The 20,893-nt window shown below is 36.9% G+C and overlaps 1 protein-coding gene across 2 annotated transcripts; it reads left to right on the forward strand.

Annotated features, from left to right (window-relative positions):
• Positions 1 to 11,537: 11,537 nt before the first annotated feature.
• Positions 11,538 to 19,670, forward strand: GPR85 (G protein-coupled receptor 85). 2 transcript variants are annotated; one of them, XR_004432997.1, is made up of 2 exons: positions 11,538 to 11,688; positions 11,892 to 12,035. XR_004432997.1 is itself a non-coding variant. In XM_033193341.1 (2 exons), exon 2 carries the CDS (start codon positions 13,275 to 13,277, stop codon positions 14,385 to 14,387), a length of 1,113 nt encoding a protein of 370 aa, XP_033049232.1. In that variant the 5' UTR covers positions 11,623 to 11,688; positions 13,105 to 13,274; the 3' UTR covers positions 14,388 to 19,670. The 2 variants fall into 2 exon arrangements, 1 of the variants encoding a protein (XP_033049232.1); XM_033193341.1 differs by lacking the exon at positions 11,892 to 12,035 and adding an exon at positions 13,105 to 19,670 and having other exon boundaries at positions 11,623 to 11,688.
• Positions 19,671 to 20,893: the final 1,223 nt, after the last annotated feature.

Raw genomic sequence — 20,893 nt, forward strand, 5'->3', positions numbered from 1 at the left:
CTTAGAAGTTGTAAGAACACTTCTAAGACAACACACTTTCTGAAGTCCGTAAGATCTCAACCTTCTTGCCAAACTGAATCACATTCTCGTAAAATGCTTTCCACAGTCCATCTGAATTTAAACAGAGGGAAGATATGGGGAGTGGGAATTTCCAGGTTCCTATGTCTCACAGATATTTGAACTTTTTTGGCTTTTTCTTTGTTTCATACAACTTTGCAAAAGTAGATAAATAAATACCATTTAACATGCCTAAACAGCTGGTCTGGCCTTCATGGTTTGGGAGATGGAATGCAGTTCAACGGGTTCTAGTTAGTTAGGTTTCTATGTGACCAGTTGCTGAGAGAAACCTGACAAGCAGAGTGCCTCAGAGCCTAACCTCACTGACATAGTAGGGCAGCTGAGCCTTCACCAGGGCTCAAGTCTGGGAAAGCGATTTTTCTCTTCATCTCTGGTCATCAACCTGACTTTTCTGCACCTGATTAACTCTGGGACTATACGAATTCATCTAGGCATTATTATCCTTATCTATATACAAAGACTTTATGCCTGATGACTTAAAGCTGGTTGGAGCATTGGAAATGTATCTAATTTGAATTAAGATGTTTTATAAGTGTTGTATGATACACACTGACTTTTGAAGACTTAGTGAGAAAAGAATATATGAAATATCTCTTTAATAATTTTGTATTAATTATATCTCGGCATAATATTTGGATATATTGGTTTAAATAAAATGTATTATTAAAATTAGTTTTCACTGTTTCATTTTACTTTTTTATTTCGGCTTGCTTGAAAATTTAAAATTACATACATGGCTCACATTAAATATCTGTGGACAGTGCTGATCTACACCCTAAAAGGACTGTGGCATACTGAAAGCACATAATATTTAGTGTGAGAAAAACCTAAATCAAGTTTCTGGTTTTATTCTTTCTTTAGGTAGGTCACGTAGCACAAACGCTAACTTTTCCATTGACCTTAGCAAGTTATTACGTCTCTGTGTGCCTCACATAAAATGAATTTTCTCATCAGTAAAATGGAATCATAAAACATACCTTATAAGATTTTGTGAAAATGAAATAATAAATGTGAAGAACAAAACCTGTCATATTAATAGTACCATATAACTATTAATTATTCATATCTCTCAACTTGCTTTTCCTTATATTGAAAGGAGAATGATACTTTAAAGGATAAGATTATAATCCAATGAAATAATATATTTATAATTAATTTATAAATCATTACAACTAGGCACATAGGAGTAACGGTTCAGCTCTAAAAGTCAACAAATCTAGGCAATGCTTGATGGTCATTACCAAGTTCAAGTCCTGCCAAAGTAAATGTAAGTTCAGCTTTCACACCTTTTCACTCCAGTGTATCAGTAGGTTGGTCTACTATGCATACTGTTTTATTCTATTACAGACTGTGTTCGAAGTGAAGTTTTAGTAAAAAGTCAAAAAAGCTCAGGATTGATGTTAACCTCACTCAATACTTACGTATATACACATATGCTGGGCATTTAACTTGCTTTCTCAATAATTTTGATACTGCATAGTTACTAGGTTGACTTGAGGCTTTCTATAACATATTGTCCTTTAGAAGTATGTGGACATACTGTGAGAAAAAAGATTTCAATCATCATATATGGTACAGCTTCTGAAGGGAAGGAAGAGATTATTTTTTAATTTATTTTCAAAGATGCATAAGTGCTTGAAGATTTGTTAAGAGAAATAGATGCAAAAGAGTCATTTAATTTTTAATTGTGATAATTTTTTAAATGAGACAAGGTATCACTCTGCAGCCTAGGCTGGAATACAGTGGCACAATCATAGCTCACTGCAACCTTGAACTCCTGGGTTCAAGGGATCCTCCCACCTCAGCCTGTGGAATAAAGTTAGGATTACAGCTGTGTGACACTGTGCCCGGCTAATTTTTTTATTTTTTATTATTTCATATTTATTTGGTAGAAATGAGGTCTTACTATGTTTTCCAGGCTGGTCTTGAGCTACCAGCCTCAAGCTACACTCCTACCTTGTGCTGGAATTACAGGAATGAGCCACCACCCCCGGCCCTCTGATAATTTTTTTAAATGGAAACATGCATTCATTTATTCCACTAATAATTGCTGAATGCCTACCTTGTGACAGGCACTACTATAGGAACAGGGACAGAAAGACAGTCAACCCAGACTGAGATCTTGTCTTCTTGGAGCTATGCATTATCAGAATTACAGACAGAGCAAGTTAAATATCAAGCATATGTGTATATACATACACAACTTCAAGGGTGATGTTGGCATGCATCAATCCAACTTCCTTGACTTTTTACTAAAACACTATTTTGAACATAGTTTGTGAGTAGGATAAAAAATTCAGTCCATCTCTCCACCAAATGTCAAGTTACGTATGTTCTTCTGTAGTAGTAAGACTCATCATGAAACTCCAGCAAGAATCTCACCTATTTGATGCCAGATGGCACAAAAAGCAAACCATTTATAGAGTGGAGAACAAGTAGACTATACACAAAAGTACTGCTGCTGCATGATTCCTAGTCTTTCAACCAAGTTCCAAGGATTTATGTGCTTTAACTCCCATTAGAATTTACAGAAATCAACAGTGCATGAACGGAATAAACAATCCTTAACTGGAAAATGAAGTTTTGAAGATTCCCCAAGATAAAAGCCTGTCTTTTATATGTTTTTAATAATAATTTTTTAAAAAATTGACAAATAATCATCATCTGTATTTATGGGGTATAATGGGATGTTTTGACCTATGTATACATTATAGAAAGAATCTATCAAGCTAATTCACATATTAGTCACCTCATCAATTTATCTTTTGTTGTGATGAGAACATAAAAGATCTATTTTAGCAATTTTGAAATACGCAATACATTATTATTAACTGTGGTCACCTGTAGTGCAATAGGTCAGTAAAACATTTTTCTCTAGTCTAACCGAAGCTTTGTATCCTTTGATTAACATATTCCCTTTCTCCATCCTTCTCCCTGCCGTCCATTGCCTCTGGTAACCACTGTTCTACTCTGTGTTTCTGCGAGATTGACTTTTTTAGACCTCACAAATAGATAGATCACAGTATTTGTTTTTCTGTGCCTACTTAATTTCACTTAGCGTAATATCCTCCAATTCTGTCTATGTTGTCACAAAAGACAGAATTTCTTTATTTTTTAAGATTGCGTATTACTGCATGGTGTATATATATACCACATTTTCTTCATCTATTTTTATCCACAGCGATGGATAGGTTGCTTCCATCAAAGGAAGCCATAGCTTTGTTTACTCATCCACAATGATGGATAGGTTGGCTGTTGTGAATAATGTTGAAATGAACATGGCAGTACAGATATTTCTTGAACATACTGATTTAATTTCCTTTAGATATATACCCAGAAGTGGGATTGCTGGATGATATGGAAATTCTATTTTTAGTTTTTTAAGAAAGCTCCACAGTATTTTCCAAAATGGCTGTACCACTTTACATCCCCTCTAACAGTATACAGGGGTTCCCTTTTCTCCACATCCTGGCCAATACTAGCTACCATTCATCTTTTTGTTAGTAGCCATTCTAAGGGCCTTTTAAAATCAAATTTTAGAACTGTTTAGATTGTAAGTGGAGAGCAGATCACACAATATTCTGACTTTGCTTGTTGGAGGCTAACTGTTGAAGAGCTGCCTCGTGTAGTGGAAAACACTGTCTGGCCCGAGTCTGCAGGCCAACTGGGTCTTAGTCCCTGACTCAAGCATAAATGTTTTAGATGTAGAAGAGCCAATGTACGTGAAAGTGTTTTATATAACGCTATGCAGCATATACAACTGTACCTGCATAAGAACATTCCTGAACTGGTGAATGCCTGAGAGGAAATTTTAAATTTTATGTGATGGAATTGTTGTTTTTAATTAACTGATCGGATCTACTGTGAAAGAAATGCAAAAGACCCATGGCTCCCTTACAAGAAATCTGCTAGAAAAAAGTTGGAGCTTACAAAGACCTGTGGTTGTTGAAGAGTTTAATACAAGTAAAAATGAAATGATAGCAGTCCTGCAGCTGCACACCACACCTCCATAGTAACTAGAGGAGGCACCAGGCTAATTAAAATTGCCAGAAATTTCCACATTCAGAATTCTCATAAGAGGATAGGTCATTTACCTGGATGCCTTCCAGCTTTTTGCCTGGACTACTGCCTTTGGGTTTACCTAGACTACTGTTTGCCCAAACAACTAGCAACTAATTCTGAAAATGTTAGAATCATAGTTCTATTCTACAATTATAACTGGGATTAAGTGATACGAAGTGCACAAGTTAGAAAATATTGGAACCCTGGGCATGGGACTATTCCTACCTCCACTTCCTAAGCTTGTTCACATGCCCACCACTATGCAGTATGGTACCATTTAGAGAGATGATGGGTAACAGCTAGAAGTACAGATTACAGTGTTTGTAGATGTAAGGCATTTGGTATTTTGAATCTCTAGATTCAAACAAGACACATTTTTCATAATACATGCATTCAACAGTATTCTTCATATCCCATAGAAATGGTTAAAGGTCCATTAACTATAGCCATGCCAGAAAACAACTGCTATAAATCACTTATCAACTACCAATACAGGATGCTGTGATTCTAGATCAGATAAAGGAGAAAGGCAATCCCAACCAAATTCTATGTGCTGAAATTGTATGCACCCAGTCCTAGTCACTACTACCTTCTGAAAGTGAGCTGCTGCCACCCTGTTTTGAATTGTTGGAGGTTTCATTCTGTGCTTCCTTGTTCCAGAAATTACAAAATCTTATTATCATCTCTGGACTGTGTTCAAGCTTAGAGGACTTAAAGAGTGATTTGACTGGTAGCTTTTTTTTCTATTATATTCAATTAGTAAGATGAATAAGCACTATTTTATATGAGACTTCTTATACTCAGCTCTAATTTATGCCTGGTAAAGAAGGGAAAGGGATATCTTTTAAAAGGAGGACAAAGAAAATGAAATAAACTGTAATCCTGATTTTTACCCAAGATTAACATCATCTTACAGTCTTTTTCTGAGAAATGACCAGTTTCTGTTTCAACCCTTTGCTTTCTGTCCTATAGGTAATTATTAATAATCCACAGGCAAAATTAGAGCAGAAAGTATCCATCATTTAAAAGTTTCTTTTTATACTATTGAGCTTTTTACTTCTGTACTGATAAATTAAGTTTTTTTTTTTTTCAGGATGCACCACCCTTTTTGCTATTAAAAAATTAATGATCGTAAGTCCAAAGCCAGATAAAAGCTGCAGATATTTTGTCATCTATTTGAGCACCAGGTTATGAGCTCAAGGCATAAAATATCTGCTCTTGGCTCATAATCTGCATGAGAGACATTAACTTATTAGAAAATGGTTTAAAATTACTGAGTAGTAAAGCAAATAAAGAACTATGTAAATGCTAATGTAATCAGGCTAAAAAGCAAACAGAATTCCCCCAAATCCAGAGTAAATCTTTAGCCAAAAAAAACTTTCTGCCAATCATACAAATAATTATCCCAACCTTACAAAATTAAGAGAAACATAGAGTCCAGTCGGAGCCTGCGCCATTGTCTTTCTTCTTCTTTTATGTCCTCCTCCCCAACAGTGCCTAGTACAGCATCCTTTATGCAGTAGGGTCATAACTTCCCATTGAACAAAAATGTGCCCAGTATCTTTGATACACGGGGATTGAATAGTGACAAAATAATAGAGCTCATATTCTCATGGAAACTAGAACATTTATTAAATGTATGAAATAATGCTATGCCCCAGGACTTATTCTTTTTTTTTCTTTTTTTCTTTTTTTTTTTTTTGAGACGGAGTCTCGCTCTGTCGCCCGGCCTGGAGTGCAGTGGCCGGATCTCAGCTCACTGCAAGCTCCGCCTCCCGGGTTTACGCCATTCTCCTGCCTCAGCCTCCCGAGTAGCTGGGACTACAGGCGCCAGCCACCTCGCTTGGCTAGCTTTTTGTATTTTTTAGAAGAGACGGGATTTCACCGCGTTAGCCAGGATGGTCTCGAACTCCTGACCTCGTGATTCGCCCGTCTCGGCCTCCTAAAGTGCTGGGATTACAGGCTTGAGCCACCGCGCCCGGCCAGGACTTATTCTTAATAGAGTCCTTTTTCAGGTGAAATTAGACAGATGATAGCACACTTCTGTTTTAACCAAATTAAAGTAGTAACCATATTTATGAGGGGTGGGAATTTTAGTTTTGTCTTTGTTTTTATTTTATAGGGTTAAGTTGTAAAGTTTAAAAAAGAAAAGAAATGAAGGTGGAAGGACTAAACAGAATGCAAGTTTGGTTAGTCAATATGAAAAGCTCTTTAATTAGAGTCTAAGGTAACTTTACTTATCTTAGAGTCTTTACTTTCAGCCGTGTATTAATTATGTTCTTTTGTCAAAAAGCTGAACACCACAAAAACTTCAATAACCATAATCTGCTCATATCATTTAACAGGTGCTTACAGTAATGGTCCTAATGCACTGCATGACTGAGACAACCTCTGCATAGTCAGAGAAAAAATACCTCCTACTTCAAGTTTTAAAAATCATATTGCATTTTTATTCATGAAAATTTACAATGCATGTAAGATATGTGTGACTCTCCATTAACCTGAATAGTAAATTAACTTCCTATCTCTTAATTATTTTACCAACACTTGCTTCTTCTTCCCACCTACCCTTCCAATACATTCACATGCACACACACTCACACCCATGACATACCCATGTGGGGGTCACTTTTTTGTTTTACATGGTTGAGGCTAACTGCATACTAAGAATAAAAAGGCAAAGGTGAATGAGACAACTTAGAATATTTTAACAGACAAAGGGCTTTTCCTCTAAGCTCTAAAGTTTTACCAGGCACTAGTAGGAAAACTTGCATTTGCTCTTTTCATTCACAGGGTCACATTTCAGTAATGTGTAATATAAAAAGAGCTTAAAGACTTCCAGAAGAAGAAACCATGCTGTTATTTATTTAAATAACCATCACTTTGTTCATAAAACATCAAGAGAATTCACTCAAACCTTTATCACTGAGACAGTGCTGTCATTAACGACAAAATAGTTTCTTAGCCTGACCTCATAAGCCTTTAAGCCTGTGTCCCTCGCTTGTTAATCCCTTATAGTCTGACTTTCTCTTCTGAAACTGCTTTCTCAAAGATTGCTAATGATTTTCCTCATCACCAGATCCAAGGATATCTTCTTATGTGTTGTTCTTCTTAATCTCCCAGTCACAACTGACAGTGATGACCACTCCTTCTTTGAAATTCTCTCCTCCCTCAGGGTCTATAACATTGATGATCCTCCTCTTTTGGTTTGTTTTATGTCTGGTTCTTCCATGATCTTCCTGTTTCTTACACGTAGGAGTCCTCTTCGTTTTTCGGTTTGTTCAGATGGAGGGGAATGGGCATGCTTGTTTATTTGTTAACCTCAACCTTCTTCTCTCTCAACAATCTCTCCCTTGGCAATGTCGCCCAATAGTTTCTCTGTAAGTACTTTCTGAATTTGGGCTCTTCACTTCCAATTGAGTATAACACATCAACATTTGAATATTCCACCAGCATTTCACATTCAGCATCTCCAAAATTAACTCACTCTTTTCCTTACCAAACCAGCTCCTTCCTTTTTAATTTTTATTTCCTCCGGTTAATGGTGTCTTCTGCCTCCCAGTTCTTCTCCAAGTTCCAAATCTGGGAGTCTATTCTTACCCCTTGATCTCCTTTGCTTCCCTGAGCCAATTACTCCATAAGAAATATGGCTCCTCTTACTTTGCTTCTCTTCATTTTTCCCGCTCCACTTCCATCAGTTCAGGCTTTCACTACTGTGAGGTGTCCACCTGTAAACTGGCCCTACCTCCCAATTTCTTATAACTTGCAAGATCTAGCACAGTGCCTCACACAGTGTAGGAGGAGCTCAAGAAATATTTGCTAAATAAAGTGAATAAAGGAACACGTCTTAAAGTTTTCTGAGAGGAGGAAATTGTCAAAATAAAGGGAAGAAGAAAAGGTAAACTGCTGAGTTTTCAAAAGCCTGGCAGTTAACTTTAAAATTAAAAATGAATCATATTAACACTTTGGAACCTGTTATGGGGCAGAGCAGAGAGAAAAGTCTAACAAATGAAACTTTTAGCATTTTGGAAAGAAACATGCCAGATTTTTAATCTTTTAAAAACTCATTAACATTCTGAAAAAAATTTCACTGTTTGGGATGTTCACAATTATGGTTATTCCCAACTCCCAAGACACAATTTGTCTAGCATATTATTTCATCATTCTGCTCCTCAAGTAGATGAATATAATGCCCTAAAAACTTTCAGTTACTTAGATATCATTATGAAAAAGGTCACTTTCTGCAGCAACTAAGATGTGAAAACCATTATCAGCTAAGATGTGAAAGCCATTATCAAAACCATTATCAACTAAGACATGAAAACCATTATCAAAAAAGGGAGATATATAATCTCTCTTTCTATCAGTCACTTATTCCAGGTTAGTGATTTTTTAAAAATAATCAATCAGTCAGAGAGTGTTTCCGTGCAAAAACCCTCAGTGAGAGCCTTTCATACCAAGATAGCTAAAGTTTTTAAAAAAACTTTAAAAAGGCTCTTTTTCATGTGTAACTTTAAATTTTGGTAACAGTTGAGAGCACCAAAGACACATGTTTTATGCTTTAAGCAGAAGACATGTTATTTGAAATGAATTACTAAAAATCTTTTTTTTAGAATGTTTTATTCTAGCCTATTATTCTCTGCAATTACCAAGTGTTATTTCCTGACACACACTTTCATGTAAACAATGCACAGAAAAAAAATACTGCTTTTGCTGATCATGATACTGTGCATCACTTGGCAAAAATCTGAAATAGCTTAATTTTGAAAGGAAGGCCATTAGTTTTTAAAATAAAATGGTGTATACTTTTTATAAGAACCAAATTAAGCAAATTACATCTGTTTTCCTAATACGCTGATCAATATAGTGCATGTAATATTCCAACAGTTTGTAAATCTTCAGAATCCTTCAAACCCAAGGATTATGGCATATAGTTATGTTGTATTTGCTTTGTTCTTTTAGCCTGAAAATCAAATTTTCTGGGTTTGGTGATATAAGGAATAATAAAAGAAATTAAGACTAATTAAGACTATGATCTAAACAATTTGAATCCATAACTTTACATTTGAGAACTTGTAGATGATATGAAACTTTTGTCAGCTTTTAAACATATTTTTTAAAGCCCTGCTGATGAAAGATGTAGCTTCCAGTGTTTTCTCCAGTAGAGTTAATGAACTAGATGGAAAATATCTCATTAATTTCTTGAGTCCCCTTGTGAGGCAAAAAAATGACATTCTTATCTAACAGCTGGAAAAGCTGAAGAATTAGTGGATGTAACTGTGCTCAACTGCAAAGGAAAGAAATAGCTTTAGTATACCCTGAGATGTGGATATGAAAGAATATTGCGTACACACATACGCTCTCCCTTATTTTTAAGAAATCAATATCTGCTTAAAGAATAAGGCTAGTTAAAACCCTTGGATCTTGGCCCTATAACTTTTTGGCAGAGTATATTGTTGCTTCATGACCTGGCAGTGCAGTGACTCTTTTAATTTACTTTTAAATAGCTTTTCCCTAATCTATACAACCTAACATCTGACCAACAGTGAATCTTCAGCAAACTTAAGTCTCTTATTCCATACATTTTTTTTAAACTGTAAAAATTCAGGAAATAACTTTTTGCAAAGTACATTGAAGCACTTACTAGGAAGCAAAAAAGCACAAGTTGAATTGATTTGTAGTTGCATAAAAACGAATTTGACATTTTACTTAGAAGTTGCAAACCACCGCATGGTTTTGAGTTTTTGAATTCATTTGCTTTGCAAAAAGTGGAATGTTTCACTTGAATGGAAATGCCCTCAAGTTACTTCCAGCATTGCTGATTTTTCTGGGTTAAGGGAGTACCAAAGTTTAGTGCCCTGTGTATATTCTTTTCTAAAAAATCAAACTATCATCCATGTATTTAAATGGACGTAGGAAATTCAAGAACAAATCAGGGAAATTTAACATCATTTCAGTATTACCAACATAGGGCTTTGTGTAACGACTGTGACATCAAGCTTTAAACAGATAAGGCTTTACCTCGGCTAGTCCAATAGAAATACAGTATGTAAATTAACCCATATTATCTGTATGCTGATTGGCCTGAGTTCCCCTGAATGTCACAATCTCACCATCCAGCAATGAGGTATTTTACTGCCGTCTCGAGATCAGATTATCACTGTAGAGAAGATTTTTATTTTTTGTTTCATTAACAGATTATTATAAAGCAATAAGCATGCAGAAAAAGAAGCAGACGTTTTACATTTGGAATTAATGAAAGCACGTCTGCTAGTTTTGGATAGGAGAACTGGGGAGTTGTTGCTTAAAATTTTGTATCACCCCCACAAACAAAACTCTTCGGAAATGGTAAAATAAGAAAATGCATGATTCTAGAGGCATTCCTAAGCACCCACGTGTCAGGCTATGTGGTGTCTGTGGTATCATCCGACCTTTTGGACTGGTGTAAGTTTTACGTATTCGTTATATTTCTAGTATTTTTCATCTGTAATAACAAAGGGGAAAAAAGGAAACTTGTACAGATAACTGCTTTGACATCACCCATCACTGCTCAGCCGAACTTGCAAGAAGGGAAAAGGAATACTGTTGCTTGGTGGGGTGGAATGCCAGGAGTAGCCATTTAAACATTTTATAAGCCTGATTCTTTAGTGACATCCTTTAAGGTAGACTGAATGTAAATCATATTGTAGTTGTCCTCTGAACTTAGCTTCCTCCTTACTTTTACGCATATTTGCGTGCATTGGAGAATAGAAGATGACTAACAAAGACAGAGCTGCCCTAACTTGCCTCCCTTCTTCTCCATTGAAAAGATTTTTTTACTGTGGGAAAAAAAAAATAAATAAATAAATAACTTTTTTTCTTTTTTCCCATTCTTTTCTTGTCTTTTTCCAGCTAACCTGCAAATTTAAAGGTTAGCTGGAGACATCATGAAAAAAAAAAAAATCTAAAAGAAGCCTCCGGTGGTTTAGACCACCCTAAAAGGAAAAGGAAGAACATGTTTGGGGAAGGTTAGGGTTCCGGGAAGCTGAGGGAGGGGGCGGGCGTCCCGGGCACTGTGACTTCCTCGTGCGCTGCCTTTGGGAAGAGGATGGGCCTGAGGTCCTGAAAGGGCCTTTCCAACCCCCCACTACAAATGCGGGGTGCGGTGTGGGGGAAGTTCAGAAGCAGCCACGAAGGGACAAAAGCTTAATGCTGCCAGTTGAACTGGACAGAGCAGTCAATAAACCCGGCCAGCTCTGGAGACAGGTAGGGGCTCCCGTCGGTTCCACAGAGGCTGAAGCAGCCCTGCCGCCGCCCTCACCACCGCCGCCGCCGCGGCCCCTGCGTTACTGGGGGAGACGGTGCCGCTGCGACAGGGGAGGACGCGGCTGGAGCTCAAGGAGGCTCCAGCGCGCAGGCGCCGCCGAGCCCTGCCTGGATGCTCAGTCAAGGCACTAAGGCACAAAAAAAAAAAAAAAGAAAAAAAAAAAAAAGAAAAAAAGAAAAAAAAAAATCAGCAATTTATAGAAAGAAGAAGCTATAGTCTGTCGGGATATCCAACGCCAACAGGTAGGAGGATATACTCTTGGTTAAGTTTGGGGGATGTGGGGCAATGCACAATGTTGATGAAACTGCAGGTTCACCGGGAAAGAGCCCTCCCTCAGGTTTTGTGTGTGTGTGTGTCTGTGTGTGTGTGTGTGTGTGTGGTTTTGTGTGTGTGTGTGTGACAATAAACTGCATAATGGAAGTACATTCAGACAATGCACCTTCAGTAGGGCTTACTGAGAGTTCCATTTCTGGAAAGCCTTTCAAGACTGAGGAATATCAGACTGCGAATCACCGGGAACAGTTCCTTTGCAGCACAGAAGCAATCTCTCTCCCCATCTTCGCGTATGTAATGCATGTCTCTCTCCCTCTCCCCCTCCTCCACCCTCCCCCCATTATAAATCCAGGGGTGGCGGATTTCAGGTTTCGTAATGTTGCATGATGCGATCGGTATTTACCCTAGGATGTACCGGTGGGGAAATTAAAATCATCGAACGCAGTTTTGCCTGGGCTTCCATCAGCATATTCCGGACCAGTGAGAAGTGGCAAAGGAAACACGCTTGGTGGGAATAACAGAGGAAGCCGATTTCCCTGGTGTAGTCCAGGCACCTATGAGACAATGTGCATTTTGTTTTAAAAAGAAGCCACTTGGGATTTGCAACAAAGGTTATCAGTGTAAATGGGAAACGCTTAATTGCCCAAGAAATACAGGTTCATGTCATATTCATTTGAATCCAGGCAGCCAAGGTTTACAAATGGAAGTGCATTATTCCTCTGGGTGTGTTTCCCTGTCCAATATTTACATTAACCATTTTAATAATCATGTGGGCTTAAAAGATTTGCCAAAAATGGGGGGTAGGGTGAAGAGGGAAAGACAAATGATTAAATCACATCAAATCTTAGGACAAGTAAGTTCCTATTAATTTTGAAGTCCAATTTTGAAATTTTGCTTTAAGATGAATCAACAAATACTCTTATGCAGCATGAATAGTGGCACTTAAGACATATTTTGCACAGGTTCTTTGGACCCACATCAAACAGAGAAGCTGCCTGTGAAACACTGACAGATACTAACAGATCTCAAATAAATGTAGGTAATGTCTCTGCCTCCTAATAGCAATCTTGTAGATTCCATTGCAATTCTACTGGTTAATTCCTGGACTGGCATATGTTACAAGAATGGGACATTTTATTCCTTTTCTCCTAAAGGTACCTAATCAAATACATATTGTCCACAATAGGGACATTTTAAAATTCACTTAGCTTGGAAAACTAAACAAGCCAATTCTCTGAAATCTCAAGCAAAAATATTTAGTAAAGCAAATATTAGTATTGAAAACTAAAACTTTATTTGCTTCCCCGTAAGTGAACAGCTTTATGTTAGCACTGTCTGACATCATTGCTTGTTAACTTAAGAACTGATAGCTCTTTTTTTTTCAGATATTCTGATGGCAAATCAAATGGAAGAAAAGAGGAAGCATGACTGCAGATCAGATCAGTTCTCTTTGTGGATTATATTTTCAGTAAAATGTATGGATCTATCTTTACCTTGTTCTTATGTCTAGATCATGAGACTTGACTGAGGCTGTATCCTTATCCTCCATCCATCTATGGCGAACTATAGCCATGCAGCTGACAACATTTTGCAAAATCTCTCGCCTCTAACAGCCTTTCTGAAACTGACTTCCTTGGGTTTCATAATAGGAGTCAGCGTGGTGGGCAACCTCCTGATCTCCATTTTGCTAGTGAAAGATAAGACCTTGCATAGAGCACCTTACTACTTCTTGTTGGATCTTTGCTGTTCAGATATCCTCAGATCTGCAATTTGTTTCCCATTTGTATTCAACTCTGTCAAAAATGGCTCTACCTGGACTTATGGGACTCTGACTTGCAAAGTGATTGCCTTTCTGGGGGTTTTGTCCTGTTTCCACACTGCTTTCATGCTCTTCTGCATCAGTGTCACCAGATACTTAGCTATCGCCCATCACCGCTTCTATACAAAGAGGCTGACCTTTTGGACGTGTCTGGCTGTGATCTGTATGGTGTGGACTCTATCTGTGGCCATGGCCTTTCCCCCGGTTTTAGACGTGGGCACTTACTCATTCATTAGGGAGGAAGATCAATGCACCTTCCAACACCGCTCCTTCAGGGCTAATGATTCCTTAGGATTTATGCTGCTTCTTGCTCTCATCCTCCTAGCCACACAGCTTGTCTACCTCAAGCTGATATTTTTCGTCCATGATCGAAGGAAAATGAAGCCAGTTCAGTTTGTAGCAGCAGTCAGCCAGAACTGGACTTTTCATGGTCCTGGAGCCAGTGGCCAGGCAGCTGCCAATTGGCTAGCAGGATTTGGAAGGGGTCCCACACCACCCACCTTGCTGGGCATCAGGCAAAATGCAAACACCACAGGCAGAAGAAGGCTATTGGTCTTAGACGAGTTCAAAATGGAAAAAAGAATCAGCAGAATGTTCTATATAATGACTTTTCTCTTTCTAACCTTGTGGGGCCCCTACCTGGTGGCCTGTTATTGGAGAGTTTTTGCAAAAGGGCCTGTAGTACCAGGGGGATTTCTAACAGCTGCTGTCTGGATGAGTTTTGCCCAAGCAGGAATCAATCCTTTTGTCTGCATTTTCTCCAACAGGGAGCTGAGGCGCTGTTTCAGCACAACCCTTCTTTACTGCAGAAAATCCAGGTTACCAAGGGAACCTTACTGTGTTATATGAGGGAGCATCTGTAAATCTTTAGCCTTGTGAAAACTAACCTTCTCTGCTGAGCAATTGTGGCCCATAGCCATATCTTGAGAAGAAATTCAAGAATGGAATCAGCAGTTTTAAGGATTTGGGCAACATTCTGCAGTCTTTGCAATAGTTCACCTATAATCCTATTTTAAATCTCAGAGTGATCCTGCTGACTGCCAGCAAAGGTTTGTAATTAAGAAAGGACTGAACCACTGCCCTAAGTTTCTCTATGTGGTCAAAAACTAGATAATGAAAGTAGCAGGTGCTAAGTATCAGTGCTAAATGCTCTGTATGTCACTACATATGAAAAAACATCAAAAAACAATTAGCATTGGACATCTTAATAAATTAAGTTGACATGAGGTAAATGTGTTGATAAAAACTAATTTTAGAAGTTTGAAGACTTTAAAACATTTCATACTATTATTGTTTTGCAAAGACTACAGTATTTGGGGACTTAAAGTACTGTAATCCACTAAAGATGTGCCAATGAATTATTGGAATATCACACTTTAAAAACCGCCTTGTAAGTTCCGGGGAGCATTCCAAAGCAGTATACTGGTTCCAATTAGAGTTTACTTTTTTGTATTAATACATTGCTATTTCTAAATACCACTTTCCTTATCTACTAGTAAGATTGCTAGCCTTGAACTGTGTTATGTGGTTTTTGTTGATTTGGTATAAAGTTTTTCCAATTCATTTATATTTTACAAATGCTAGATATTGGTCTGGGAGGCAACATTATTGGTAACAGCCTGTCACAACTGAGCAGTTCTAATAATGCAGAATAAACACATGTTGCCTTAAAGGGTTATCTAGTATCCTTCATCTTATTTAGCATTGGAGCAAATAGTCAAGGGAAATCGAATCAGTAACTGGTCATGGTCATGCATCTGAAAGTGCATGGAAGATCATTTAGTACTTTTTCCTTTTTTCTCACATGGTTTGAAACTTAAAGTGCACATCACTGAAATAATGAGATTTTCTTTTGAGGTGTGCTACCCTTCCTAGAGTGTTCTAAGAAGCAGGCAGTTGATGTATGTTTGTATTTTAAGTCAGCTGTCAAGGGGAGACCACAGCCTTAGTATGACATCCTGCACAATTTGTGAAGCATTTATTCTACTGAAGGCACAGTCTTGTTTATACTTTCTGCACATTCAGTGTATTGGTCATTTAAATTATCTCAGTTTTAACTTGTGAAAGCTTATAATATGATTTCTGGTATTTTAGAAATACATTAGAGTCTGTGAGTCTCATTCTTTAAGATACAGATGTGTGAACTTCAATATAAAGTTGCATTTGCCAAAATTTACCCGTGTAGCCTGTTAATTTTCTTGAAATAAGTTTTACATTTTTGGCACTTAACAGCTTTTTTAAATCTGGGCAGCAAGCACAAAGTAGGAAGACTAGCTTTATTATGGTTTTGTTTTTTGATTCTTGTAGCTACTATATTCCAGACTGGAAATGTATGAATGATAATCAACATAATGCTGATAAACTGACATAATATTATCTGTAAAAGCATTATTTGGTAGTTTATTATAATCATCCCTCTATTATTCTTAAATGCCAGTAGTATTTAGAGATGTGTACCTGCTTAGTTAATTGGCTCAGAATTTTAATATAAATATCACACTTTAATTCGGAGCATAGTACCATAGAAATTTGGGGTTCTAAATATACAACTTGTAAGAATGGTTTACACAAACATTATGACAAAACTAGAAAAAGTTATTATTTTTGTTTGCTTTCTGTTTTTTTAATTGGTTGGTTTTTGTGAAGTTTATTTTTTTGGTATTTGATAATTAAGATTAGGAATCTAATAGAACAGAAATCTTATTGCTATAGTACTTCTGTAAAGAGAATATCAATATAAATAAGGAAAACAAATCAATGAAATGTTTCAATGATACTTGCAACTATTCAGTTTTGCTCATATAAGAACAGCTCAAGCCATGAATTAGTGAGCATTCTGACCTCATTTTTACTTTACACCAAAGTTGATTAGATCTGAGACAAAGTTTAATGCACAACAGTGAGTTGGATCTAGCAATAAAGTCTCCTTGGTACTGAAATCATTATCTAAAATAAAGGAAATGTTATCAAAAGATGTTCTGATAACATTGTGATTGCAACTCAAAAAAATTTACAGTAGAAACGTAATTGCAATGATGATAATGGTTAACTTTGCTTAGATGTTCAAATATCACCAGCAATCAGTAGAAAATTCAGCAATAATCTTAAGACTAGAGAGAACAGGTTCACCATTGCATAGACAAGAAAACAGATATGGGTTAAGAGTCGGGGACTGAGGAGTCAAGAGCAAGGGCCACGTGAAGCTTCCCGACTCCACTGAGCTATTTGGAATAACCGATTCCGACAGTTTTGGTAAGTGACCAGCCCCAGTGATCAGTGAGTCAGGCTGAACTGCAGTGACTTTTATTTAAGCCTACTCCTGACTAAGTTGGCATTTGCAGGTCAAGCAGGAAGCAGTAGACAAGACACATCCTCAGTGAATCAATGCCATTTGTAACTCAACTGGTAACAGTGGTAATCATACAAAATAAAAGGCTGCTTCAGTGTCTTAATGACCAAATCACATTATCTATTGTAACACTCATTCCAAAATTCAGTATTTAATGTAATTAATCTTTAATCCGTAAAAATACATTCCCATTGTAGCAGGACAGGGGATGTCCAACTTCCCTGTGACACTGATTATCAATAATAATGTGTCCCTCTTGGACTGAGCACACATCTGAGATGAACAGTCTTTAAATTGTTTTTCATAATAGTGATGATATGTTTGCTTGGATACGTCTGTACTATTTCATCTGGTTCGTTTTGCACATAATAGATTTATTTGTGAGATGCCTGGCTGAAGCTAGGCATTCAGTTTGCGACTGTGGAATCCTATGCAGGGATTAACCAAGGCAGAAAGAGGTGAGTAACTTGACCAGTTCTCCACCGAGACTCCATTTAAATAACACAAAATTAACCATAGTGATTAGATGAAAAAAATTATTTGTAGATAGGATAACCTATTCACTCAATTATCTTTTGCAGATATCAGCAGGTTGGATTTCAACACCAGGATTGTCTATAGAAGTTAACTGATTGATGATTGTTAACACATAAATATGGCCACTTATCCATTTGCCTCAACTTCCATGAATACTACCTGAATTTTTTGTTCATTTATTTACCTATTCAACAAATACGTGCTGGGTGCTGGCCTTGGTGCTGAGTGCATAGTGGAAAACAAAGCGGAACAGTCTCTCATTTAGATTTTTTAATCTAGTGGGAAAGAAATAATAAATATGTAGTAGCAATGAGTTTTGAGTGTTAATATGGTAAAAATTCCTAAGAAGAACTTGGTCGTAATGGCCATAAATGCACTGTTCTCCATTTTCACTTCGGGGCCTTATCACCTTTCGTTGCCCAGTGTTATTTGGGATCTCACATATATTACACATACTCCCTCAACTGAAAGGGAACCCCCCTCATTCTATTCAAAGCACCGGGAACCTTTTACGCACACTTAGACGAATCACCATGTTGTGTTTTAGACCCAGCTCCCATGTAGTTAATTCTCTCTTCATAATAACAGCAAAACCTAAATTTCCCCTTCCAAAGTTAACTTCATATCCCAACTATCCACTTCCAAAACAGAGATACTTCAATTTCTTCAAGAGACATGGAGGTGTCTTTTCTGACATACTCTTATCTTCCTGCAAGATAGGATGAAAATGTGTGGGTAAAATACAATCAAAGGAATGACTTATTTGTGTGCATCTTACGATGACTTGCTGGGACCCTCCCAAGTTACTTGTGAAACAGGGTGCATATCTTTTATCATTAAAGCATGCCACCCCTTCTATCTTTTTATTGCTCCTTAATTGGAATACAATAAAACTCCCTAATCGCCTATCAGCTGAAAAGTTGGTTTGCCCTCCAAAATGTTCTTCTATTGCAAGTACGATGAAACTGATTTATAACCATACAGATTATATTTTTCAGCTAAACTGTCATAATGAGTTGGGTTGCACCTGGGATTACTGTAGGACGGTTGCAAACAGAGCCAAAACTCTTCACTTCTGTGTATTCACTATTGGATACATTTACTGGGTTTCATTATTTCATGCCATGTGTAGCATAGACTGTATTATTAAAACAAAAGCAATTTGCATTAATTTCTTATTAAAAAGGAAAGAAAGAAGCTAAGATGATAAATGGTAATATTTCAAATACTGGCTAAAGATATTAATCAAGGTAGATGGTAACCAGAATTGTGGGATATTTATGGTTCTAAAATCTTGTGAATTTATTTTTCTATGCAAAAATAGATCATTTTCATGTTTGTTAATATTCTCTTATGAATGTTTTAAATGGAAATTGCAGGATATACTAAGAATTGTTTACTGCTGTAATTTTTTGTTGTTATTGTCAACTGTGGGCATGTCAGCGTTCTGTGAGTTTCCTGATTCCCTCAGAAACTTTTTTACACCACATTAAAGTGGTAGAATTGTTCAGTTTTGAGGCAAAAATTCATAATTAGTCTGTATAGTGGTTAAAGTGAAAATAACATTTGCAAATGTCTGGAATTTGTTTTTTGGCCATCAGTCAAAATAGTAAAATAAGTTAAAGGCATATTTGAATTGGAGCAATGTAGAGAGAAGTTTTTGTTGTTGTTTGGTTTTTTTTGATAACTTCTTTTGCCTTATGCTGCAATGTAACAGGCTCTAAATAATATATTAAAACCAAAAAGCTTTAACTGTATGAAAAGATTATATAAACAAGTCCTGGTTTTTAAAAATTGGGCAGGAGTTTTACATCATCTTTTTTTGCCAAAGGGATGATGTCCATTAGCTGCTCAATCCCTTTGGGTTAAAAGGCTTTTAAAGCCAGTTTTCCTCTCACCATAACAGGCAGTTGTGACAAGGGCTGGCTCCCTGAGGAAAGCAAAGAGAATGTGTTTCCCTCTGAGTAATTGAAAAAAAAAAAAAGCCTCAAAGCCTCAGGTGGTTTGGGGTTTGGAATTATTCACACCTGACATTAACAGCCGCCTCCTTGGCTTCTGGGGACAGAGGACAACATCATGGTCAGAAAGACCTAGGTTCCAAGTTCAGTTTGGAGGCAGAAAGCAATTCCTTTTTCTTCTCTCTGTGTTTGGAAAATAATAGATTATTGACACAAATATTAAAACTGATACTATAATGCGTTTCCTGGTTTGTGTGGTTTTGACAGACAATAAAGTAACATTTCACTTATAAGGGTATTCAAGATTATTGGATAAGGAAGCAAGTCATTCATTATCCCACAATATAAGGAAGATGACTATAATCCTACAATATAAGGAAAAGTGATTATAATTTTTAAAGCTGAACTGACACTTGAGCTTGAACTAGCTAAAGTTAATTGTTTCTTTTCATTGCTTTCAGGGGAAAAATCTGACTAAATAGATGAAAAAAAGAGTTTGATCTTTTCATCAAAAAAGTTAAAAGTTAAAAGATCATTTTCTTCCATGAAAAGGGGAATTTTTGAACATTTTTCTTAAGCATTTTTACTTAGACGTAATTCAGTACAACAATCATTTATTGCACATCTACTGCATGTGTGATTTTGGGCAAGTTATTTAACCTTTCTATTCCTCATCAATAAAAAGTGGACTGCAATGGTACATATGTCCTCGGGTTTTTGAGAGGATTCAGGGAGTGTGCATCCTTGTGAAGCCCTTAGCAGAGTCTGACATCTTAAACAAATTGTATTTTTTACTGAGTATGAGGGGCTGGCCCTCTCATAGTTCACCATCTAGCAGCAGAGACATCAACAAATTGTGAGACGATGTGCTGAGTACTGTAAAGATGATATGTAAGATAAGTGTTCCAGGAACACAAACAAGCAATTCTGTGAAAGTGGGAGCAGGAAGGTGAGATAGAAAAGGTGGCACTTGAACTCAGTCTTGAAGGATAATTTTAATTTAATATGCTTGACAAAGTTGAGAAAGCTATTTCAGATAGAGGGAATAACAAGGTGAGCAAAAGGCAATAAGATTTGAAAGCTCATGATGTGTTCATCATAGGGATTCACTAATCAGAGAAGTTTATGTGGTGTAGCTGGGATTTAGGTACTGAACTGGGAAGGCCAGCATAGTGTAGAGGTTAAAAAGCGGGACATTCGGAGATTTAAGTCCTTATTCTGGCCCTTACTAGCTTTATGGTCTTAAACAAATCAGTTAAACTCTTTGAGTCTCAATTTGCTGATCTCTAAATTGAGGAATAAGTAGTAGCAACATTTTAAGATTTGCTTTGAAGATTAAATGAGATAAAAACATAACTATTATTTATTAAGTACTTACTATGTACCAAGTTCTGTTCTAAACACTTTTCATATATTAACTCAGTTGATTATCACAGTAATTAGATGCTGTGATTATCTATACTTTGCAAATGAAGAAACCAAAGCACAGAGAAGTTAAGTAACTTGCACAA

This window comes from Trachypithecus francoisi, unplaced genomic scaffold (assembly GCF_009764315.1).
Source record: "Trachypithecus francoisi isolate TF-2019V2 unplaced genomic scaffold, Tfra_2.0 Lachesis_group4, whole genome shotgun sequence".
NCBI classification, from domain to species: domain Eukaryota; kingdom Metazoa; phylum Chordata; class Mammalia; order Primates; family Cercopithecidae; genus Trachypithecus; species Trachypithecus francoisi.

Coding starts and splice junctions, on each gene's coding strand:
- GPR85 (XM_033193341.1), top strand. CDS start 13,275: ATGGCGAACTATAGCCATGCAGCTGACAACATTTTGCAAAATCTCTCG.